At 40.7% G+C, this 26,678-nt stretch overlaps 1 protein-coding gene across 1 annotated transcript in view; it reads left to right on the top strand.

Annotated features, from left to right (window-relative positions):
- The window catches only part of LOC111673875 (zwei Ig domain protein zig-8), a 161,583-nt gene that overhangs the window by 115,360 nt on the left and 19,545 nt on the right, over nucleotides 1-26,678 (top strand). Inside the window, exons 2-3 of the mRNA XM_023431790.1 lie at nucleotides 9,880-10,099; nucleotides 12,334-12,431. Coding sequence (XP_023287558.1) covers nucleotides 9,880-10,099; nucleotides 12,334-12,431 — 318 coding nt within the window. The remainder of the gene's footprint in view (nucleotides 1-9,879; nucleotides 10,100-12,333; nucleotides 12,432-26,678) is intronic.

Here is a 26,678-nt window from a genome sequence, read left to right as displayed (position 1 = left end):
AAATTTATTCGTTCATCATGAACGAGAACATGGCGTGGTCCGTTCACCTTGTTGAAATTTTACGCCTCTTCGAGGCTTAGAATCGAAAATGAAGAGTTTCAAGACCTAGCTCGAACAATTTAAAATACCGTAGAAATGGAATATTACAGAGTCAGATGGGAAAATATGGAAAATACTGTTACCAACGGTTGCAAGAGAATGCTGGCTTGTCTCGGGGTTAACACGGGTTTTCAGAACATAAATTTAGCTACAGCTAAACGTCACAGATGGCGATGTTGCTCCTAAACAATCGTTAGAATAATGAATTCCCGGGATATCGACAGTTTTACATCGATCTCATCGTCATTACTTTACCAAAATGACATATGGAACGCTTCAGTTCGTATAATTATCAACGTATACTGTAAATGACTTCAACATAAATATAAGCGTCGGTAACATGACGCGCTAGCTTATGTTCCCACTTGATTGTTCCAAATAACGTTACCACCGAAAAGGGTATAGATGAATTTTATTTTATCTACCTCGATTAAATTTCCCCGCGCCTTTCATATCATCTGACATTCCACATTCTTCTTCAGAGTTCCTTACATTAGCAAAGATATTATCATCTCCGAAGTTCGCAGTTTTCGTCTCTCTGAAACCTGGCCGCGCATTCAAGCGAAGTTCGCAGGGGGCGCCATTTTTCGTCAAGGTAGAGAATCATTTTCACAATAGAAAGCTTCAAAGAGAGACCGTCGAGCGGCTTGACGGGCGTAAACCGCTTACCGCGGTAGTTTCAATGCTTGCGCCTCCACCCACCACCCACCACCCACCGCCTACCACCCACCGGCCGTCCAGCGGCCCTACTTATTTGCGCCCAGCGTCGCAACGCTTGCGTCGTTTTACATTCGCGTGCTTGCCGTCGAATCTGGAATGTTGCCCGCGATATCTGGGTTAAGAGATGCCTCCGTCCTCGACGCGCGTTGCAAACGCCCTGCGGAAGAAACGCACTCGAAGTTATTCACGCCGCCTGGCGGTTCTCGGGCGAATTTCCGGCCCGCGAAACGCGCTCCCTGTCGATGACACCTTTACGTATATTCCCCTCAAATTACATTCGTTACGGATTCGAGCGATCGAGTGCCGTGATCCGATTTCGCTGCGCCGACAAGAGTCGAGCAACCTCCCCTCACGTCCACTTGGTGGCATAATAAATTCCCGGAAAAATAAAAGAGAGTTCGTTCATGGGTCCGTGACGCTTTTGCAGGTTTATGCAGATTTTATGCCTTCAATTGGACTCTAAAGAGGATCCGACGAGCTTTTCCAGCGTGGGACTGCCAGGCGCAGGGGATCAATTTATCGTGTTAATTAATGATCGGGAAATGAAAGTATCGCATTTTGTGGCATGACTGTTTCACTGTGGTGACTTTAAGATGATATGAAAGTGGCACCTGAAGGGTCAGTCATTCAAGAAACTTTCTTCCGAACTGGGTGCATTGAATCATTTCAAACTCTATCGCGTGAATATGGACACTCTAAGAAAGGTTCTGACAGTCATTAAATTTCATTTTTTATACATAGGTTTAAAAATGTGTATGAAGAAATTTCTAAGGAATCGAAATTTCTTGGATGTCAAGACCTTCCGCGTACCCTCCATATTTATATTGAAAAGTTTGAAACGATTCAGTAAACTCGGTTCAGAGAAAAGTTTCACAAACGAAACCTCTTTGACGCCACTTTCATATCGCCTTAATTAATCAGGCTATGCCATGTGAGTTATTAATGCTGAATAATGGACGGCAGTTTTTGTGCTTTTCAATTAATTGCTTAAATCGAAGTCTAGAACAAACTTGGAGCAACTTTTTATTAGTGCTTGGCGGTAGTCTGCTTCGTGGAGTGACGAATTTCTGAATAAATAATGCAAAAAGTTTTCCCCTCTCTTTAAGGGCGCGGTAGTTTTTGTCGATTTCTCCCTTTTTCTGTTTTTGCTGATTTTGTTTTTATAATTGGTTCAATATGGAAGATTCTATGCACCCTTCGTACGACGGCGCTGTCAGACGCAGAAGGGATGGTTCGTTATTTTGACGAGGAGGGAGCGTGGAGAAACTGCAAACTCAACGCAATAAATATTGCATGCACGTAAACTTTAACGTTTTCTAAGAATCCGTTACGAATGCTTCGTTCGTTGTGTTTTAGAGCCGCTTAAGATGAGAAATTGAATTGATGTCGATAAAATAAAATTCATTTATACCTTTTTTGATGGTAATGCCATTACGAATACTTAAGTGGCAACATAAGCTGGCTTGTCACGTTACCGACGTTTATATTTATGTTAAAGACTTTTGAAGTCGACGTTGAAAATTATACGAAATTAAGCGTTCCATATGTCATTTCGGTAACGCAATGACAAAAAGATCGCCGTAAAACTGTCGAAATCCCGTGAATTCATTATTTAGGATCAATGTCGCCATCTATGACGTTTAGCTGCAACTAAATTATTGCTCCATTCCATTTTTATGGTATTCTAAATTGTTCGAGCTAGGTCCTGAAACTCTTCATTTTCGATTCTAAGTCACAAAGAAGCGTAAAACATCAAAAATGTGCACGGGTCACGCCATGCAGGATGATAAATAAATGATAAATAAATACATTTTTGATGAATAGTGAAATTTCGTGAGTTTCAGGACCTACTTTAGGACCTCCATATCCCCGTGGTAAAATTTGAAACTAATCGGTACCCTCAATTCGGAGAATACTTTCCCCACCGATTTGACTTCTTACACATGCATAGACTGACTCTTTCATATCACCTTAATGGGTGTCGGTATGTCTTCCGGAAAATCGTAATTATTTCCCGTCGACTTCTATTCTTCCCTGACACTTGTAATCAAAGTTGTTACAAGACATAATCTTCCAAATTCCGCGAGTACGAATTAAGGAAATCCGCTTAGCTTAAAGTAAACGCATTTAATAGCTTTAAGGGGATTTCGGTACTTTGGATTCCATGGGTTTCTCTAGGATTTCAGTGGAAATGGAAATAAATCACATTTACGAAGACTCTCATCTTGGATAGTTTTCCAATAACCAATCCACGTTTAATTTCACTCTATATAAGATTTTCATCAATTTACAGCTCCGATCATGTTTTTCGTTGTTCACTGATGCATTTCACCCTTTTGTCAAATGTTTTTCAACGTAAACATTGAATAGCAGAACCGTTTCGTGATTCAATGCAAGACGTCGTCAGTTCTCAGGCGCCATGGCTTTCTGAATTTCGAAGGAACGGATGGAAAAAACCTTTCATCCCTTCACAGTCCCTGGCACAGGGCTGTAGCAATTTCGCGGTGGAGTGAATGCAGTTTTGCATTGCACTGCAAAACAGTCCGGGATCGAGTCTGGATGTGTAAATTTATCGTTCCTTTGAACATTACGCCGGTATGGACTGGAGAAATACCGCCTTGGTCGCGCAAACTTGGCCGGGGCACGAAAGGCGCGCGGAGCATGCAATGCGGCTTTAAAGGCCGAACAATTGTCGGTGATGAAAATCGCTCTTCCACCGTCTGCGAACAATGGCTGCGTGTCTGGTTCGCGAATCCCGAATCCTCGAAAACTGGCCGCGACTCGGTCCGGAGACCCCTTTCGTACATCCTTGGAAATCCGACGGTTCGGACCGGAAACTGCGGAATCGTCTTCCGGGTCATGGTATTTTTCTTTCCGTCTTCGATCGCACATTTACCGACGATTCATTGCAAATTAGCGCGAAGTTTTCACGGTGTTTCCTATTCAAATGTAAGAAATTGGGAAATAAAATTTGTCGCTGTAAAATAGGACGCTTTGGAGTACACTGTTAAAAAAAATATCATCATTTTATGACATATTTTCAAATAAAATGTATAATACGTAAACAAAATGTATAATATAATACATAATAGATAAACCATTGCCAGATTATATAAAAAGCAGATACACTTCCAGACGTATGCATTTGGCTTTGTGCATTGATATCTTTATTTTTTGTAGGTAAAAGCACAATGTAGATCTAAATACTTTTCTTTTTTTTTTCAAAATGGGCCTTCGCAACGACCATGTACTTGGCGAGGTTTCTTTACAGGGATTCTATTTTACTCTGCAGGCTCAAAGCTGCTCCAGCAGTCCGGTTCAAACATCTCGTAGTGAATTTTGATCTCGGAAACTGACCAAGTTAAAGTTCGGAATCCCGTCGTGCAGGATATAAGTCCCTCTTTGAGAAATTGAACAGTTCGTGTCTTAAAGGGTACGGCTCTCTTCGTTCGCCGACGATACTTCGCTCCTTCTCCTTAAACTGACTTGCAGCTTCGTTGGCGTGCTCCCATGTACAACTGGAGTAGTAAAGACTTCTCGCAACAACTTCGTTAGCTGTGTATTCTTAAATGAGGAGTTACTTCGCCGAGTCGAATTGACTTTGCACAGGTGAGAACGCAATCTCGTTCCCAAGGAAGCGCTCAAACTAATTGTTGCGTAGGTAGTTACATCGGAAACATTATATAATAATGAATATGATCGAATAATAAAAAATATGATCGCTCCGCGTATCCAATTAAGTCGGGAATAATTTCGAATGCACGGGGAAAAATTCCTTTCTTTAAGGTGAAGTTATCGATTACCAGAATGTTCAAAATTGTCGTAAAATTGTCCTGACCATTTCATTTCTCATATCAGAGCCTTCAATAATTGTATATTGATCGAAATATGAGAGCTCGACGCCAATTTTGGCTCTGGTCTAGGTTAAGTTAACAAATTTTTTGAAAGATCCAAATTTTGAATGTGTCAGTACAATTGGTAGATGGCCACGAGTCACGTGTCAAAGTTATGGATAATTTGGTCCAATACCCTTAAAAAAATAGTGTTATATTCGAATCGACTGATTTGAGGGGGGTTTCACTTCACCTTAAGTTGACGTAGAGGGTTGTCCACCGAAGGTGTTTGCGACTAGTACCTATTGGATGCGAGATCAGGCTTTACAACCCTGGTTGCGTCCAATAACTTCGCACCATTGCGTACGAAACAACACTAATTTTAAAAAACTATCCTCGACCCTACCCTCGTTCCCCCCAATGTAAAATCCGATCGATGTGTTTTAATCCCAGAAGGAAAGAATTGAAAACATTTCCCTTCTCCCGGAATTAAAGTCCTTTACTCGCAGCGCGATATTTGCAGGCGACCATTGTTCCCCTGTGCCGAATTTAATGGACATTTATGTAACGATACGTCCTGACGCGCGATGTATGAAAAATGACAGCATTAAAATGAAGAGCGTCCAGTGAAAAATGCTGGGCAACTGAATGCGCAAAACGGGGTCGAAGAGTCAATCCAATATGTGGAATTACAATCGAACGGGTTTGCAACAAATTCCTTGCCGCGAGGCTGATGATGCTCGTCAATATTGAAGTAACAGCTGTTTAAAAATGTACCTTCCCAAATATTTGCTGGCAAATATTCCCGCGACCATTATTTTCAGCAGTCGGAGGGGGCGGGGAAGTTAGAGTAACTCTCAGTTGGGTAATTTTTCCCCGGGGAAAATAAAGGATTATTTGAGCGTGCAAGGGGTAGCCGTGGTTAAATCGAAAACTCGCGACCCGATAACGAGACGAACTCGACGAGAGCCCTCCGATCGCCAGAGGCGAGGTGGTTTCGATGTTTTTATGCTCCAACTTATTTGCGAGTGGTATCGAGACTCTTTTCAATTGCTTCGGAAGCATCTGTAATCGCCTATCGATTGAAAGAGGAATGCAGCGGCCGGGGCAAGCGAAACTCTTTTTCCGAAGTTAAAGATCTTTAATCGGAGATCTCTCGAGAAAGCGAAATGGAAACTTCCCCCCGTCGATTAATTACCCTCGTGTATGGAAATGCAAAATGATATGACTCGTTTAAAAACATCGTATACATTGAATTCCACATTCAGCCGTCATAAATAATTAGCAGCTATGGTAGGGGAGACCGAGGTCAATTGTACCAATTTTTTTACGTTTTTATTTCTACTATTAATTGGAACAGGTTTTTATGATCGATTCTTGGTCCATATATTAAGTGAACCTTCTCCTGAAAGGCAGCTTACATTTGAATACTTCAAGATCCTATAAAAATCAGCATTTTTTATTTTCTTTACTAAATGTGTTTGTTACAATTGCAACTGTTGCAGGGTACGATTGTAACACTCGTCCCATGTTATATTTGTGACAGTCTGACTTGTTTCAATTTTGCCCGGTGGCTCTTTTCAAATAATTGATACACTTACGGCAACTTAGAGCCAGTCTATTTTCAAATGTAATAAACATATGATGAATATCTGTAGGTGCAATACCGTGGCATGATTAAAGCAGTTTTACCCATTCCGGATTTAATATAAGTCGAAAATATTGAGCTCATAAAAATATTACTGACCTATGCCGTATCACGAATAATGGAAATAACAAGAGAACGCCAGATTTAATAAATACGAAACGACTGCAAGATATTCCTAATATCCATGGGAAGCTTCCGCTGCTTAACCACGCCTTTTCAACTTTGAATAAATAATTTATAACGTTTGTTACGATTGCCCCGTGTTACATTAGACCTCGGTCTCCTCTACATGCCGGTACACGCGATGTGCAAAATCGTGATCGAGAATGTTATGTATTAACACGAGTTTACGTATTACGAGCACCTAAATATCCCTCTCGTCGATTCATACACTGCGGATAAATAATAATTCATACTACTGGATTGGCAACTAAGTGATCGCGGATTTTTTAGTACCATCGACAAAATCCGCGATCATTTACTTGCCAAACCAATATATCTCAGGCTATAAATCGGCAGCGCCGAAATAGTTCACCCTCAAGATATATAATAATTACTGGCGAGCTCCGCCGTCCCAAGCATACCGGAGGAACGGGTCAGAAATTCCTAGCCTAAGGTACGTCCCTTTATCCGCGATTATCATTCTATTCCCCTCGTTCGGGCTCGCCCCCTCTCGGAAGCAAATGGTGCATCCGGATGCAGGCTGCACCCGGAGATATTTCCGAGTTTTTGAACGAGTCCTCCGGCCAGGGCGACCATGCTCGTTCGCCGACAGAATGCTCGAATAGGTTACATAAATTACGAGTCGACCCAGCGGAATGCCTCGCATAACGACATAATTAATACATGGCTCCCTGCGCGTTCGGAGCCTTGCTCTCGACGTGCTCGCGAAAATGCATTACCGTTTCGTCGCCATCGCGCCTTGTTCCCGCCGGCCTGACGACGGCTCGACTCCCTCGGGCTCCTCGATCCACCTACTTTATTCTCATCTGGATCATCCTCGATCGATCCAATACCGTAGCGTTAATTTAGAATTATATTTAGATTAATGAACAAATTATTTCTTCTGCGCTAACGGATTGAACTGCGCTCGAACCGCGCAACCCTTCGCGCCGTCATAACCTCTCCGCCAAGGGTAGTTGGTTGGTTGGTAATTGGTTATGGCTCCAGAATCTTCATCGCGCAGATTCTATTAACCCTTTCGTTACCTTGGACGAGATATCTCGCGACCCAATACTGGCCGATTAACGCTTTTGACGAGATATCTCGCGACTCGGTAGTAGCCGATCAACGCTCCTCGATCCACCTACTTTATTCTCATCTGGATCATCCTCGATCGATCCAATACCGTAGCGTTAATTTAGAATTATATTTAGATTAATGAACAANATCAGCCAGTATCGGGTCGCGAGATATCTCGTTAAAAGCGTTAATCGGCCAGTATTGGGTCGCGAGATATCTCGTCCAAGGTAACGAAAGGGTTAACACATTCGCGACCGGCAAATTTTTGCCCGTTTCAAACACTGAGTACCGGCGAAAGTAATGAAATTCTGAAACTGGTTGTCGCAAACTTGTATCGTGTATCGTTATGGACGAGATTCACGTCAGCGGTAATCAGGAATAGAATTTAAAATGACGTGAATTCACGTCTGCGGTCGCGAATGCGTTAATGCCAACTTATTTACTAACGAAGCTATAGGCACTGTGTTCAGCTTGTTCCCCTTAAACGTGGTTGTATGTTCCATTATTTCACCGTTTGGCTGTTTTATTACGTTATAACTTTCTTTAAACAAAATTTCCCTTAACTCTCCGCCAAGGGTAGCGGACCGCCATAGAACCCTCCGTGGTCAAGGCGCTCTTCTTCCTGTTTCCGATGTTTTAGAGGTCTCTTGTTTAAGGGCGCCCATCTGTCACTCTCGACTCATATGGAAACCATCGAGTCGCAGATTTTTTCCAAACCTTCCGAGAAGGACAATTTATTTCTTTAGCGCTTAAGCCTCGCTTTCTTAATTTCGACACGTGCTCGATGTGTGGCAATTTATCACCATATTTCTTTGGTCCTTTTCCGAGTTCCTTCTCAGAAGTACTTCTCTAGGAGTCCATCTTCGAATTGTAAAATTACAATAATCTGGGAATAAATTGGAAACAGTTTCCAACACACGAGTGAGGTTACGGCCGCTTTGAGTCTAATCGTCCATTGAGCATGTAGATTATGATTCATTGAATGGTGTAAAAAATTGAATTTGTAAGTACTTTAATTTGCAGAGGACAAATGTCGCCTTCGATTGTTTAAGTGCATTTCGTGCTTAGCGGTTTATCGGGTATATTTTCACTTTTCGGTATCAGAGGTCTGAAAAGGGCCGCTTTGTGGACCGAAGCCGGCCATTTTCGCAGTCTCTGGGTTGCACTAAACGGCCAGATAAGCTCGACGTTTCCGAGCTTAAATCCGAGGTTTAAAGAGGGCCCCTAGGTGGGAGCTCTTAACGAGCGACGACGAACACCTTCGACGAGAGAATCACGCGAATCGACCGAGTTGTTCGCCTTTATTTCACGGCCGAGTATCCGCTAGGAAAGTTACGTCTCCGGGTATCAGGGGAGTGATTTTAGACCCGAGGAACGACTCGACGGGTCAAAGGTCAACGTCGTTAAGTTCCTCTCCCTGCTTTCCTTTTTTCATCCTCATTGTCATTTATTGTCATTTCGCGTTACGGCTCTACATTGATCGTCCGAACAGTCGCTAATATCGGCGAAAATGGACTAATTTCGATTCGGGCAACCTTAACACTGGATTGCCGGATGTTGGGCATATACCTATTTTGCCTGAAATTAGTCAATTTGACTCGAACATCATAATGGAGTTAAAAAAAAAAATTTAGTTTAATGAAACTTTATTCAAAACAATTGTTACATATATATTCTGGAAGCACTCTTTACAGTACCAAGTATAATAGTTCTTTTGGAGTAGGAAGTGGCCCTGAGACGTCTTTGAATTTGGTATGATCGGAAAATCTACCAGTATTTTTACCATCTTTCAATGTTTCCCATAATGTCCCATAAGCAGCCCTTTGTGTTGAAATTTCTTCATTATCTAAGAAATTTGTAACAATGTTACCGAACGGTAATAATTCGACATCATATGATATTAATGTATCTTTTGAATAACATTCGTTATATATCACATTATTCCAGAGTAATGTCACTGTAACATAGGGTGTTTGGTGGGTGTCGACTGCGAAAAAATATATTCAATTATTTCTTGATCTTCGAGATATCAATACGAGGATGAATTACACAAAGCACGGGTTCCGATTTAGTCAAAGTTCCCTCAATAAAATGAATTGAACTGAAGATAATTAAAATGGTTAAAAATTATTCAGCAGGTGAAATCTACGCATTGATTTTCTACGAACTGTTTCCAAGGATCTTGATGTAGTCTTTTTACATTGTTTAATTCAAATGTACGTTGTAAATGCAACATTACAATGTAATGTTATTTAGAATGGGGTCTCCAGGATTTTTGTTGTCGAAATAGATGGTTATATTAACCCTACTACAAGGAGACATTATTTTTGTTCGCAGAGGCTCGGGCAAGAATCGGCGGCCCACCGGACATCTACGTCAAGACTGGAAGTCTCTTAACATTGACCTGTATGATGTCGCAAGGGCCTCACGACCTCGGAACCGTCGCCTGGTATCTCGGCGACCGTCTGATAGTCACGTCTGCACATTCTGAAAACGACGTCAACGACGAGCCTCGAATCACCGTCGAAACGGAGTGGAGCGACGCCCTGACGTCAAGGTGCACCCAATTTCCGAAAATACACCCAACCGCATAAACCCCATAATTTTCCCCCGAAACCATCTCCGGCGAATATCCTTTGCACCTCGGATATTTTAGGGAGCTCATACAAGGAGAGAATCGCGTCCCGGAATTTTAACGGCGACTTTGACTGATTAAAAGTATTTATCTCTGATAACATTCTAACCAGTACCTGATGCGACGCAATTATAACATTTAAGGTGAAGTGAAACTCGTGAAGACACTTTTTTTTAAGGGTATTGAATCGAACCCTCTTAAACTTTGACACATGATTCGTGACCACCTAGAAATTATCCTGACACTATCGAAATTCGAATTTTTCAAACAAGTTTTTTAACATTGCCCACACCAGAACCAATATGGCGTCGAGCTCTCATATTTCGATCAATATACAATTATCGAAGGCTCTGATATGAGAAACGAAAGGGTCAGGATAATTGTACAACAATTTAGAACACTTTGGTAATCGATAAAGTTGCATTTTAACGAGTTGAAGGAAGAAAAGTGTCTAATGTGCTGCTGTGCTAAAACGATGGTAATACGAGGTCTCGGAGTGAAAATGTAATTCACCTGAAAATCAGAGATGGCGCAGGGGGTCCTTCTGCAATCAATAAGGGCCCCAGAAAGCATGAATCCAGAGGATTTCTGGAGTTTTACTTCGATTTTTTTATATTTATTGTACGAAAACGACAGGTGGAGTATGCCATTTGGTACAATACCCAATATATTCCGACAGCAGTCAACATAAAAATTAACGTTGATAATGTAGATATGTAGAAAAATCTTTTTTACCCACGTCGATCAAGTTCCTCGACGTGTTTCACTTCACCTTAATTTTACCCATTACAATGAAACGCGGTAACAGGGATGTCTACATTTTTTTTTTACCTTACCCTGAAGATCGAATTTAATTCTAACGTTGAAATTTCATTTCGCCGAATAACGAGATGTCATTAACCGGCCCATTTAGAAACGTAAAAAATTCAATGTCACGCGACTAACGCATTGTCTTGGTTCCTTGTATATCTTCTTCTCATAACTCCTCCGGGCTTTTTGGAGGCTGAAAGAAGAAATCTAAAAGCTAAATGGTGGGATGTAATTTATCGGGTGGAATTGTCGTATCGTTGATAGACCTTAAGTATGTCTCTCCTTGTACCAGCTACTTAATTTCCTCTATAAAGGGAGACCACCCTTCTCGTGTCCCCTTCTGGGGTCGTTCTCTTATAATGTCGCGACTTTCTGCAAACGACATCGCAGGGTGGAGGAGCACGCGAGCTCGAAAATTACGAGCTCTTCGTGATGTCTTTAGACGCGTATTTCTCTGAAAAGTCGTAGACTCCGCGATAATCCAGTCGTTAACATCGTGACTTGCACTGACAATTCATTAGACTGATAATGTTTTTTATTTTACCCGAAAATCGCTTCCCTCGTGTCCCAGATTAACCTTCATTATGAAACATTACATGTTATCCGTCTACCAAGATTTTGATTTTAAATATCCTATTCTGAAAATATGAAAAGGAAAACTACATTTCCACTTATCTCCACTCTCCCGAGGATGCTTTTTCACGTACTGTATTATAACAAGCCAAAGATTAAATCCCATTTATTAATTAAATTTTCTTAGAGGTTAAATCGTTAAGCGCCGACGATCATTGTATATAATCGGCTCCATCAATGTTTTAATTCACTACGAAAGATGACAGTCAACTGAACTATTTATAATAAACTTGTGACATCTTTAACAAATTCAGGAGCCCATGAATGCAGCTCAGCAATAAATGGAAAAGTATCTTCAGAGCCCTCTTCCATACTTTAAATAAATGAAAGAACCTCGTCCACCAAAAGACCGCCCACGCTATATTTTCTTTTTCTTGCTTTTTGCTTCCTCCTCTTACGCAATTCTTCCTTTCAATTTTATGATACATTTCAAAAATGTCTTTCATGTTCACTTCATCAGGAGGATCTTTCTCTTGTGGTTATTCGTATCCGTTGTACTCCTGTTTTGATATTCCACCGCGTAAAAATATCAAGTGCTCTAATGGATTCGGTACGTGTACTCCGAAGAGGAATTGCGCGAAACACCCCAACGGGGCGCCCTCGAGTTCGTTAATTCCCTTGCATCCTGAAGTGCACGCAAACGTGGAGATAAACGCTAACGAGATGCAATCCCGTAGACCGAGTCTAGATACGTATGTACTTTTCTGCCGCAGGCTCAGGATCACCCACGCGAAGCCCACCGACTCGGGAAATTACAGTTGCGTTCCCACGGTTGCGGAAAAAGCCAGTGTCAACGTCCACGTTATCAATGGTACGTCCAGGCGTCCTTTTGCACCCCTTTTAACTACCCCGATCAATGCCCGGCAGCGCACCAACGAAAATGCCCAACTTTACCGAAGGTAACGTACGTACCAAACGGAAGAGCACCTCGATCATTAGGTACTACACGTTCATAACGCAAGAGCAGGTGCAATTCACGCTCTCCTTACAGGTAAACTCCCAGCGTACCTAAGTCTGGTATAAGTACCTTCGTTTTATGCGCACCCTTCACTTAAGAAGTACATATTTCTTCCTGAAATTAACTCGGAACTTCCTCAGCAGCCCCTTGATTTCTCGGCCTGTGTACATTTTAGATTTAACTGAGCACACGCAAGAGATTGCATTTAAGAAGATACACTACATACCTGGAGTTCAAACATTCCCGAGAAAAGTGAGCGGAATTAGTCGGCAAGGGCGAGATTGAAAATGGAGTCTGTAGGTTTGTTCGTTTTGCCTACACTTTCTACACTTTTACGAAAAGTGTACACTTTGGCGTTCGTTTTGACGGAAGGGACGCAGACGTCGCTTTTCGTTTTGCGAGGGCATCTACTCCGAGTGTACACTTTCTCTACACTTTTTACCCTCGATCCCGAGCGAGGGCAAGACGGGTAGCCCGCGAATTTGGCGGCAAATTTCAAAATCGAAAAGACCACCAAATAGGAAAATACAAAATTTATGCTAACGTCTCAACGTAATATGAACAGAAGTCATTAATAATGCATCTTCTTCGTGTATAGAACGATTTAGCGTTTCAGTTTAGTACGTAATGTTTGAAACAATTTACAATAATTATGTATTACTACGTAACCGCGGTTGGAATTAACTAAACTATAATTTTTCCCTGTTTTAGTTAAATTGTTTTTCATTCTCCTGCAATAATATTCTGACCCTTATTGATCCTCGATACCTGAAATTCGTGAAAGGAATTTTCATCTTCTACGATTACAAGGTAATAGAACGAATTGTTGGATTTGAAGAAAACGAAGACAGCTCGTGAAGGAAGGCTAGAGGAAGCATTACATTTCCGTATTCATCATACGTTTTCTTTTTGGTTTCAAGGTAGAACTTCAGTTATGTGGTGCGTAAAAATGAATGTAAATTTCCATCGATTTTTTTCAGTGTGGTCACAAAATTGATTTGTCGATTCATCGCGTCCCTTGACCCGAGCATTTGGGGTAGTTTGACACGTAGGTGCCCCCCTAAACTCCCCCATGAAAGTTGAATCGATACCCCGCGAAGGTAAAACTTGTCAGTTTCTTGGGAGTTTCAGGAAGTCGTGGTGTGCGTTTTCGAGCCCCTTTTCATCGTCTAGGCACCGGGGACGATTGGTAAGTGAAATTCCTGGCCGAGTCGTGACGAAGTGTCGCGGCCACGGAATACGAATTCGAAGTGGCAGAAGGGAGGCCACAGGGCGCTGCAGTTTTCTAAAGCGAGTCCTGCTTTTCCCGACGAATCACGGCTCTCCGCACCCAAGCCTGGGAACAGGGAAGCGAAACTTCGTATTGCGACGAACCTAAGTTTCTATTGCTGCAAACTTGGGAGTCGCTTGTTACGAGCGCTCGTTCCGTAAAAGCGCGTAACGTCCTTACCCCGCCACCAAGAGACACGGAGTTAAAATAGTTACCGGCGACGCAATTAAAATCACAGCACTAGCTCCTCCGCTAGCGACGACGAAAGAGCCACCTCTGGATTTTCGGCTCCGTTCATTTTTCCTTTCTATACAATCGTGCTGTGAAAAATATGGAAAAACATAGTAACATGTGTTAACCACGGGACAAGCCAACATTCTCTTGCAATGATTGGTGAAAGTATATTCCATATTTTCCCATCTGACTCTTTCATGTAACCTTAAATAAATAATTACACGGGTATTTCCGGCGATGTCCAACAGTTAGTATTACTATGCTGTGAAAGTATAATGTCCAAGTCTGCACGTGAAAAAGGCTCTTGGCATTTTTTCGACAGATACTCTCGTATTTGGCTAATGGTATCATGACAAGTTTCAAATTATAGTTACAGGTGGAATTTAATTGGGTAAAAATCTGTCAAAGATTGGGTTACTTGGTCTCTCGAAATTTCAGCGTAAAAATACTTTGATCAAATTCGGATTGATACTCTTTTATTACAGAGACGTTAATTAGAGTCCATATTGGCACCGGATCATGGCAGAATCCGGTATTGTTGCGAAGAACAATAGAGACCTACCCGCTACAAGAAAGAATCGAATATTGCAGTGTAATATCCTTGACAAACGAATGTGGGTTATTTCCCGTATTAACATCCCTGTAAACATGTACCCTGGCAACACATGAAGCGGAATATACGTAAATTAATCGTCTAAATTAGGTCTATAGGTATAGCAAATGTATATCATCTATCATCCACCTAAAAAAACTTCTAAAGGATATATATATATATATATAAATATCTATGTCTATTGGAGATGAAAATTATGTATTCAGTATTGATCTACTAATAGCTACTTATTTCTTGACGCATACAAAATATATAATAGCTCTCGTAGACATCTACCGAAGGTTAATTAACATGGTTGAAAATATGTTTGGAGAAATAAAGAGATACCTCGTGTAACCTAACATTTTTCATACATACTTAATGTTTATTTCCAAATTTCAACTTGATAAAACTGTTAGTTTCGTCCATCCTCTGATTTTTTATTTACTTCCCCTTTGGCTGGTGACCATACATCATGATTTTTTACCACTGTGTAAATTATGATGTATTGCCAGGCACCGTATGAAGTATAATATACTTGTAGTGAACGAACAAATTAGGGCATAAGTATAGAAAACTTATATTATCTATGATATGCATGATAAAAATATCCCACGAATATATATGTAAATCTTTTTCACGCCTATATTTTCAGTTCATATATCATAGAAGTCTAGGCAACATGTATAAAAATCTTAACTATTCGAAAACGTTAAATTGATAGTTTATACTCAGGTTAATAGTTTACACCCAGCACTCGTAGACTTACAAAAATGTAGTTACACTAACAAATTGCGCACATTTAAATAAAATATCTTTAAATAATATTCATAAAATTTATGCACTTTTAGTATATAAGATTGTACTAAAAGGATGAGTTTAGTATCTTAAAGGGAATCGGTATACATTTATTATACACTTTTAGATAAAGAGATGACTTTATAACATACAATTTTTTAAATGACTTAATTTTACAATCACTTACGGGTTTTTTTTTAAGAATAAGTTTACAACAAGATGCAATAAGTATCTTTTGCACCGATCGAGAAGTACCGGAGCGGTCTTCATAAGTCCGAAAAATATTTATTCCTTCATAGGCTTTGGTACAATCATGGTTAGCGTTCCTGCTTCTTATCCCATGAGTCTCGGGTTTAAATCCCGACAATTACAAAAAAATTGTTCTGTATCAAAAACAGCAGGATTTGTCTGCGTAGCTGTACTGAACGAGTTCTCAAACAGACTCTGCTTAAAAAGAGTTATAAATTTGATTTTTTTTACAAATACATATGAATATCCATAGACGTGAATTAACCACCTATTGTAGATATCTTCGATATATGTATATATTACGTCTCACATCCGGACATCTAGCCTTTGAGTGTATGTAAAATAGAGTTCATAAATATCTATATATATCTTACATACGTTCAATAAACATTTATATACGATTAATATACGGATATTCCACGTTCCGCCCTGTCTGGGTAGTTATATCGAACGTACCAAACGTGATTGAATAATAAAAAACCGATGTATTTAATGTACAGACTACAATCATTTTTCAGTGTCAAGTTCGTATTAATTTCTGCAACTTCTTGCAAAGAATTTCAATCCAATTAATAAATTGTAGTTAGCGATTAAACGATTGTCAACTAAGTCTCATTAAATTGTAAGGGGTTTCAAGCCCTCTTACCTGAACTTATAACTACGCTTGGTAAACTTAGACACCCGTTTCCGTAGTTTTATTCAAAATGGCGACAGTTAGGTATTTCACCCGCCTTACAAGGAAGGTACCTGAGGTGTCCCCCTCCGATTTTGTTCATTTTTAAATATATTATAGAGGACTAAAATCTAAGGGACCCGTGTTTTTTTTTATCGGCGGATAAACACTTTTAGGGGGTGAAATCAGGCTTCAAAGTTGGCCATGCAAGGGGGTGAGTTGGCTGTTTCATATAGAAGCACTCGACCGATTTTCATGAAACAACTATCAAAATTTAGGGAATGAAGAATTATGAAACATGGATTTGGAATTTTTCGAAAAAGAGCAATTACTGCTCGCTTAAGGGGTAAAAGAAGTATTCAAAGTGGCGCACCCCTTAAAAATGAATTTTTTCCGCGCAAAATTAAAGTCAGATTTTAAATTGATCGGCTTAGGGCAGAGAATTAAAATGACATGTCTATAGAGGTCTGGTGAATTCGTTCCCTTTGAGCTGTCAGCTCTTTTCTAACGAGATACGGGTTCCTTAGATTTTAGTCCTCTATAATATATTTAAAAATGAACAAAATCGGAGGGGGCACCTTAGGCACCTTCCTTGTTGGTGGTTTTTTGTATGAATTTTAATTAGCTCGAAGGAAGCTTAAATGAGTTTATCGGCGTAGTTAAATATTTATTTGCCAGTTATTAGCAGCCCATTCGGGCAAATTCGCCATTCGTTTTTCTCCCCCCACGATAATTGACGAAATTAATACTTTATTATAAATCTCTACCGTTCAGCTCATTCCCCTTATATATATTACTTCCAAGTCCGAGGGAAGTCTCCAAATTAAAGGGAAAATATTTTAACAATTTTCTCCTGTAATCGTCCCAAAGCGCCGTCTCACCCGTCGCGCTTGCACCCGACATTACCCGAGACTATTAAAACGGGATCATCAGATCTAATTTTTACCATTCTTCCACAAAGAGGAATTAAACCCGCCTCGCCTGCGGAAAAAAATTCCCTCAGGTCTTTCACAGCAAACGGACAGTTTTTTTTAGCCCTTTGCACTCGAGCGGTGCCTGCAAGGCACCATAATACACCGGGAAGGTTATTAGGTTAAAGTGATTTCGAGCGTAAAGGGTTAAAAAGTAAATGCACTAATTAACGCACTCTTAGGCGGTATTCTGGGCGCCGGTGCGCGATTTTATCAATATTTATCCCACACTCGGTGTTAGCGTGAGATTTTTACGTCAACCGAAAACGATCGTTCGCCCCCTCGACGCGTAAGTGCACCACTGCAATTTTATTCGCTTAAGATCCGCTCACACTTAAGGGGAGTACTTCCCTGGAGTTCATTTTACCCGCAATCCACCAAGGCAATGCGAAATTCTGTTCCAGTGGTCACAACCGGCGTGGGAACAACACTCGATCTCTCCGTTCTGAACTTTTATTTCTCCCGCGGACATGAAAATGATTAATTGTACCAACAATTGAAGTTTTATGCCCCGACACCGCATGAGAGCGAACAAGACTCGGAATCTCGACTTAAATGAGCTCCTGAATAAACGAGAAGATTTGCCGCCACTTTGGTTTACCTATTGCATCTTAATTGAAATCTCAATAATACATCTGATCTCGATGTATTTATTGAAGTATATTTTAAGAAAAACTAGGACAATTAAATCGAATTTTTATCGGAGGACCGTAATAACGCTAATAGGTTGTGCATGCTCCGAAGTAGTTCCGACTTTTTCGTCATGAAGAAGAGAAGCGTATTATTAGAAGACATTAAAAAGTATTAATAAAATGCTTCTTCGTAATGTATTGCCATTCCGTGCATCAGGTTATTCCCTGAATACTAACATTTATCAAAGTACGACATAATTCGACCTGATTCATGACCTCCGTCAGATGCGGCATGTGTTCCGAGCAGCATTCGATATATCATTGAAACATGAGTCTCACAATAACCCATTAAGGTGACACACATTACTTAAAATGCAATATTGAATAAAATAACGGTTAAACGTATCATTTATAAACGTTGAATTTAGACTTAGTTACTAGCAATAAACTACGGTTTTTACCTAATACGGGATGGGCAATTAACATTTTAACGTATTTAGCCGTAACTCCGTTGAAGGTGAAAAATGTTTATGTAAATTAAATACATGTATACTTAGTTCAACGTATAATTAATTTTGAAATATTTGAGCCAGAAAAGTTATTGATAAATTTTTCATACACATACGGAGCATGTCCAGGAATTATATAGATGTATAAATACACTGAAAAAAATCGATGGAAATTTACATACATTTTTACGCACCACATAACTGAAGTTTCACATAAAAAAAACACAACGTAAAATGGATAAACTACAAATAAAAAATGTATAAATGCCCGTGACATTGTGTGTTTCTTGCATTCCTGCATTTTAACTTCAAATAATGTAACGTTACATTGTAAATAACAAATTGACATATATAATGTAAACCAGTAATACATTTTACACGTAAAATTACCAGTAAAATGGTCCGAATTCAATCACGGGATCCCCACGCGTCTTCTCGTTTGAGAACAATGCCAAACGCATCGAAAAATGTGCAACATAAACGGCGCGGTGTAGCACATCATTAATTGTTGCATATAGTTGGTCGTTAAAGATTCAGGCAATCTCCGGTGCCGACTTGTCTCAATTTAGTGTTATCGAATTGACGCGAAAGAAGTAAGTACCTCCCAGGAAAGTGTCTTACAATTATGTTTACGTTTTCATGTAGAATATATTTTAATAAGAGGACGCCTGGCTTAACATATGAGGTCCATTAATATTATTACCGATTGGAAGATTACCCCCCAAATTTGCTCATATAATGTAGACCAGTTAAACATTTTACATGTAATGTTACCCTTTATGTTTACATATCAAATGTTCGCCTAGAATACATTCTTTGGGTAAATTTAAATGCTGAATGTGATATTACCTAGACAATGTAATTTGACGTTATTAGTAGTGGCATCAAAATAACCGATGATGTAGGGTGTAAATTTACATGGGATTTTTTGTTCAGGGTATATATATCATAAATAATTTTTCCAAGTGAGGTCCTCCGAATTGCCGGTTTTCCACCATCGGTAGCTCGTGGCCTGTGGTCACACCTATAGTCAACATTCGTTACAAGCTGCACTCGATGCATAACAGAAACGCATGTTTCCACCAAAATAAAACTGGCTCTTTAGCCAGATATTTACCGTGGAGGTTAATCAATGAAATTTCCAGTGGGGTAGAATTCTGGCAATTTTGATGACTTCAATGTTGATCTATAACGTTATATCTCCATTACAGTCCATTTTTATCGGCCAGATTTTGTTGTTGAAATTTAAAGAGCTCTTCTCTCTAGCGATGACTCTCCACCGGCATTTTACGTAGAATTTTTCGAATACTTTTAACTCCCTCCTGAAACATGAATTTTCCATTATGAAATATCAGGAAAACATCCCCGTATATAGTTTCACTGATCTGAAACGAGACACATTCTGCGGAACAAAATTTTCCTTGATTACTAAACTTAATTAAATATCGAGTTGAAACTGGAACCGAACTAAAAACTATTTTTAAGCCCTGAAAAATTCTTGGGAAATGGATTTTATCATAAGAGATAATTAAACATCCTTTGCTTGCATACATACATGTGCATATAAATATATGTGCGCGAGTACATTTCTCTTCGTTAAGCCAATATAACCAGAATAAAATTCAGTTTCTTTTCCCACTGACATCTAGGATGGTTATTATTCAGTGGCGTATTTTTCCGGAGGCGAACCGGATATATATGAAGATTCTTAAAAGATGAAATAAAGAGCTATTTTCCTCGGACAGGATCTCGACTGGATGCAACTCTCGACTGACCGGCGTTCGCGGAAAACATTTAATTCTTTAATTAAAATATCTGATGGCAAAGAAAGGAATTCATTATTCGAATAGGTACTGAAAACATAGCGTAGCTACTTTCCCTTCAAAAGAGGAAACCTCAGGAATCCGATCGTCCGGATTTTTATGAAATTGCACGTACGCGTACTAAGGTTCAAAAGATGAAATGATGTACTTTGGTGATCGCGAGGAAACGAATTGAAAGGGTGAAACCACTCCTCAAAGGAAAGTCGGTCTTTTCATACCTCCGCATATATAAATCTTGAACTTTGAGACACCTCGAGTATCTTTTTTCTCCCCTATTCTGCATATCCTCACATGTGCTAGCAGGTAATTTTTTTAATAATCCGTTTCCTTCCTCCGACACGTTTTTCCCACGCCGTTTGATAACGCCCGTGGCACTGAAGAACTTTAATTAAAAAGCAAATTTTGGCCACCTCTCGCGGCTCAAGATCTGTGAGTGAACAAAAATGAAAAGACCCACTTCTTTTGAAAGTTTCCCCCCTTTGGATCGATCTCCCGTCGATAAGTGCCTCATTTCATGAAGCACTGAGAGGACACCCCAGCTAGACGCAAAAAAAGTGTGTATCCACGATTTCAAAGGGAATTAGACATCTTCACATGCATTCGCGTTAATTGCACAAAGTTAATATCTAGATTCATTTTATTCGCAGAGGGTTGCTACTGCATATCACAGCTACAACGAGATAATGCTCTTCCCCCATTAGTAATGAACATTCGTTAGACGAGTGGCGTCCAAACAAAATACTGAATTTTTTAACGCAACCCCTTTCAACTGCACCTCGTCCCAAGGATTGCAGAATTTTTGTTCGTTTCCTCTCCCTGCTTCATTTCTCTAGTAAAAACCGAAAATAGTTTAACAGCCATTTTTCCAGAGCAATCCGTGCATGCTCCGAGGTGACACAAAACTATTCAGAAACTTATCATTAAACAAATAACACCAAGAGAAAGTTTAACATTTTTTCCGCTATTCCACCCACTGCATCTTTTAAGGGGATGTAAAAGATTCAGCCTATATATCCCAGTAGTACAAAATATTTGTCCTATATTTTCTATATATTTAACGAATATCCTACATCTTGTAAATATTTAGCAGANAAATTATTGAAACTAAATATGTCATTGAGAATTTCAAGAAATATTTCGGATATCTTCGAATGAAAACATTTTAAGGGGGTGAAACCATTATCCAAAGTAAGGCATGTCAAGGGGCAATTTGACAGTTTCACCCACAAGAACATATTTTTTAACCATCCACCTGGAAAAGCTTTCTCATAACGAGAAATGAAAGTAGAATTTTCTGAATTAAAAAAGAAAACATTAAGGGGTGAGCCACCCCTCACAGGCCTTACTTTGGATGGTGGTTTCACCCCCTTAAAGTGTTTAATGGCAGATAAAAAAAGAATACGCATCGTTTAGTTTTTAGTCTACTATAACATATTATAAAAGAAATCAAATCGGAGAGATCGACCTCGGATACCTTCCTTGTCAGACATTTTCACACAATCCTTTCTCAACTTCGAGGCTGTTGCAAAATCTAGCCCAATAACGGAAAGCCGTGATTTCCTTTCCGGAATAGAATTCCTCGAATTACCGAGAATCTCTGGAAGCCCCAGCGAGATGGAATCGTTCCTCGCTCCTGGAATTATCATCACGAGAAAAACGGGCTAATGCCGGACGGACATGTCCGACTTAATGAGAGGGACCGCGAATTACGGATGGCGAGCTTCCCTGAGCGAATGCCGCGTGAAAATAGAGGCATTTCCTTTGGGAGAGAAAAGTTCAGCGCATAATACCGACGAATTACGAGATTGTAGAACCATTAGCGGTGTCGAAGGAAAACCACTCTACTGAGAAGTATACTCTGATCGATAATCATTCCGTGTTGGAACATTAAATTATTACCAGTATAACATCGTGCTATCGGTATTAAACGCGATTCCCATTCGGACGGCGAGTTTAATAAATAGTTTTTTACCAATATATTCCGAGTAATCACGCGGAAAAAAAAGAATGGGAAGGAAAACCACAATTATGGTAATCGTAACCCTATTGCAAGACAACATCCGGAACACCCTTGGGAGGAGGTTGCATTAACCAGCGTAACATAGTAAGGGTTACTTCACCATATAGTTAAGGTAACTATAAGAAACGAATTGTTCCACCATTATGCATAGTTGGGAATGTCCACTTGAAAATTTACCCTCGACATATAAAATTCAATTTTTATGATTACATACGATATATGTTACTTATGTTTCTGTCAGGGTCCTTATACATTTCTACCTTTCGGGAAATATCATTTGATGCTCGAAGGGTGGTGTCTCCATCATCACATCTCTTCTCCCTCTTCTTAGGGAAGGGTTAGAGTCATTGTAACTTAAACGTAAGAAAGAGTAATGGGTCTTATATACACTCGAGCAGTCTGCATCGCCTAAGAGAAGTTTTGCCACCTGACGGTCCTGTCGAAACTAATGGGACCAAACCATTGTTTCTGCAATTACATAGGCAAGTTTAGAATAACCTTGCAACGGGTAAAACCTTCCTACAATATGTGATTACAGTTCCCAGATAAATCTCCCATTTTCCTGGGCGTATTGTAACCTCTTCGTGTAGTTATATTACCGTTCCAAATGGTAATCTATCCTGCATCTTTTAAGCACCGCGCGATGGATACAGTACGTAATCGCAAGGTTACATTTTCCATTCCATGTGATCAATTTCACCGTTTGTGTGGTTTTACTTCCCACGGTATTATAACCATGTCCCTATAGTAATTGTAACGAAATTATTTTTTGTCCATGCAGAAGGACTCGATAATCGCACTTGATCTTGAGGCTCTCCGAGGAGCGGATTGACGTCGCGGGGGGGCTCTTCTACCCCTCTCAGGGAAGGGAAGAGGGTGGCGGGTCGAAATCACGGATTTACAGGGGCATTAGAGGCATTAAACAAAATCCACTCAAAAGAGAAATACTCTGGTCAGTAATCGTTGCGCGCGCTTCGGTAATATCGAGCGGCTGGCCGCGTTTCGCGCAACCGCTTCGCGGGTTATTATCGATTAAACTATTTCGCGCTCGAGTACCTTCAAGTAATTGGTATAACGAGATTCCCCGGAAGCAGGTGGAAAGTGCTGCAACGCTTTTCAATTTTTATGCACCGACTCGACCTCGGCCGTAAACGCGGTTACAGGAGCCCCGAGCGCGGCGTAATTACAAATGCTACTGTCGACGGTGTACTTAACGCAGGACCTGTGCCCATGGGCTTACTCTAATTGCGTGAACCGGGACATGTCAATTGTGGGTCAATATAGAGATCAAGGTGAGAAGGGTTAATTTAAATGTAGCTCTATTTTATGCACCGACTCGACCTCCACCGTAAACACGGTTAGCGAAACCTAGGCTTGGTTGTAATTGCACATGCTCCCGCCGATCGAGTACATCGATCGACATGTACAACCTTTGAGAAGGGACCAATGTTTTCTGCCATTCGGTTGCAATTTGTTATATGTTATTTAACCCTTTTGTTACGACCGTCGACTATAATCGGCACACATGCTATGACATTTGCGTACTAGCGCCGACTTTTGATAACAAATTCTGCCTTATCTGCAGAGACCGCGGTCGACTCCGGACTGCTTCGTGATTAATTCTTGTAAATCTTGTTATGAGAGAAAAAGACGTTCGAGGAACCGTAAAAATCGATTTCAATGCTATTGTTGCGTCTTGCGATTCTAACGTGGAGGGCAATCGATAGGATGCAGAAAAAGGCTCTCTGGGTTTTCGTGCAATCGGCCACCAGGGATGAGAATCGCAATCAACTTAACCTCCCCTCGGCCTTTAAAGCAGCTCTTAAAGTCGAAGAGGTCAATTCCGAAACAAGCGGTATCCTCTTCGCTATGCGAACTATATTCCCCGGCAACTGTTGCGCCTGGTGATCCTTATCGCCAAGTACGTACACACCTTGTTCTGAAATTAATGCCACCATCCCACTTGAGAGCATTGATTTTGTGTGTATTGAAATTCGCACGGTAAATGAGTACAATTCATTTATAAGGGAATAAATGTTACAACAAATTTAAAGACCGTGAAAATGAATGGTAATGCCGAATTAGTTCATTTCTCCAGTAATTGTTAAGCCTCGTGGTCCTTATCGTCAAATACGTACACACCTTGTTCTGAAATTAATGCCATCATCCCACTTGAGAGTATTGAATTTGTGTGTATTGAAATTCGTACGGTAAATCAGTACAAATCATTTATATGGGAATAAATGTTACAACGAAAGAATTTAAAGATCGTGTAAAAATGAATGGTAATGTCGAATTAGTTCATTTTCCCGATTCGGTGTAATTCCGCTGCGGTTCGCTTTCTTTGAAACTCGACGAGGGAAATCCTCCCAAGGAAGGAAATTCGAGAAAAGCGCATCGGTCGCGTGTAATCCGTTTTCCCGGCGACTGGAACATTCGTCATGAATCTTCTTCGAGATATGAGGAAACGTAAAGCCCAGCTGCCAATAATTCAGCCAGAAATGAAGCATACGCGCATACGTCTTCTTCCCCTTTTTGCATCACGTGTTTGCGGCATTAAACGAGGTGGAATCGGCGATTAGCAGTGTTCCAAAATCCTGTTTTCAGTCCGCCTGTCTTTCCTTTTCTACCTTCGCCGGTTTCACAGTTATTCCGCATGTAACATCCTGGAAATTCTCACCAATAAATTACACATAGGAATATTGGTGCTGTCGAAGCGTGCTGGTTGATCGTTTAAATACACGAAACAACAACCCGCTGCCGTACTGCAAATATACAATTATTTGTACAGCTAATTGAAACTGAATTGTAAAGAGTACGCACATATTAACCCACTCTTCGGATTGGTAATAGATAAATATCCGTAATAATTATGGAACATAATTAATCCAATGCAGGAGTACATGTAGAAACCTGGATTTTAGATGATATTCAAGAGTCAATCTCTATATACTATACCAGTGAAGTTAAATCGGTTACACCCAATTCGGAGAATACTTTCCTCAACGATTGGACCTCTCAGATGTATATAGACTGCTTCTTTCATATCACTTTAAATATAAATAATATAAAACAGAACCGCAATTCCGACCTACGATTAGAGGTCCCAAGTAGGATCACAATTTTGATCCAGAGAATGAGCAGGAAGTCGAAAATGTTCTGCTGAGAATTAAAGAGCGACGAATACCCCACAAGGTTGGTTCCTCGATTACTGGATCCTCCAGACGAAGTGCCGCTTCCGTTCGGTATCTAATACCGTAAATTACGCTGAACGCAGCAGCCATTGAACTTACTTGTTTGTCAGAGTGGTGACGTGCGCGGGACTTGCACTTGCTGCACTTCCGGGGAGGCATTGCACGTGCAAATCGCACGCGACAACTTAAGCACGCGACTCGAAGACAATCTGTTCCGTACAAACTCCCGGATGATGGGAACGAGATGAGCCCTACAAATCTCGGGGATCCCGACCCAACCCCCGAACACCTTCAAAGTACACAAGTGAACCCAGAGTTTGCCATAACTTCCGAGCTGCGAATAGAACAGAGCCGATGGATTAATATGGAGACCTCGGTTCAATTTTAACCTGGCCATGGTTGGGTTCCAAATCTATCCGGCGTCGCCCCCGATACCTTAAACCCGGGAGGAGGAAACTGATTGCAAGATGTTAACTTTCGGATGACAGCGGCAAAATGAACCCTGTACGTCCTCGAATCTAGGACGTCTTCCTTTGAACACCTAGTCCTGATAATGCTGTACTACAGCAGCCCTCGAAGACGAGGCATGACTCTTGTGACTCGAGAAAAAATTAGGGGCATTTTCGAAAGGGTTTGAGAGATGCTGCGCAAGGTTAACCAGATTAGCATCTATCACGGCTATCCTCCCAGCAGTCACTCAGACGCCCTCAGGGTACCTTAAGCCCTTGGCGTCTCGACGTCGACACCCCCTCGTCGACGTCTCCATCCCCTTTTTCCAGGGGTCGTCGGGCCCTCAACCCTCGACGCTTCTCGCTGCCATCTCCTGTACTCTGCTGCACTCTGCACCACTCGTAGCCGATCCTACACGCTGCATCCTGTGCTGTATCAGCACCGGAATTGCGCTGGAAAAGTTAGCGGCCCTTTAGTCGATGAGATTGCGTCGAGGGGCGCGTTTCCCACCCTATCAGCTTTTCTCTCCGACTCTTTGTTCTGGCCGAAGGCACCGCCGATTACGCTCTAATCCTCAAAAATCGACGATTTTTCCAAGTGCTCTTCAGAAAGGCTCCTTTGAAACGATGTACAGGAATCGTTTCTTACATCGGGCACTTCATTACTCCCCGGACTACTCCAGATG

This window comes from Orussus abietinus, unplaced genomic scaffold (assembly GCF_000612105.2).
Source record: "Orussus abietinus isolate OABI.00-Male unplaced genomic scaffold, Oabi_2.0 scaffold123, whole genome shotgun sequence".
Lineage (NCBI taxonomy): Eukaryota > Metazoa > Arthropoda > Insecta > Hymenoptera > Orussidae > Orussus > Orussus abietinus.
The sequence above is the reverse complement of the archived record's forward strand: the minus strand, read 5'-3'. Positions and strand labels throughout refer to the sequence as shown.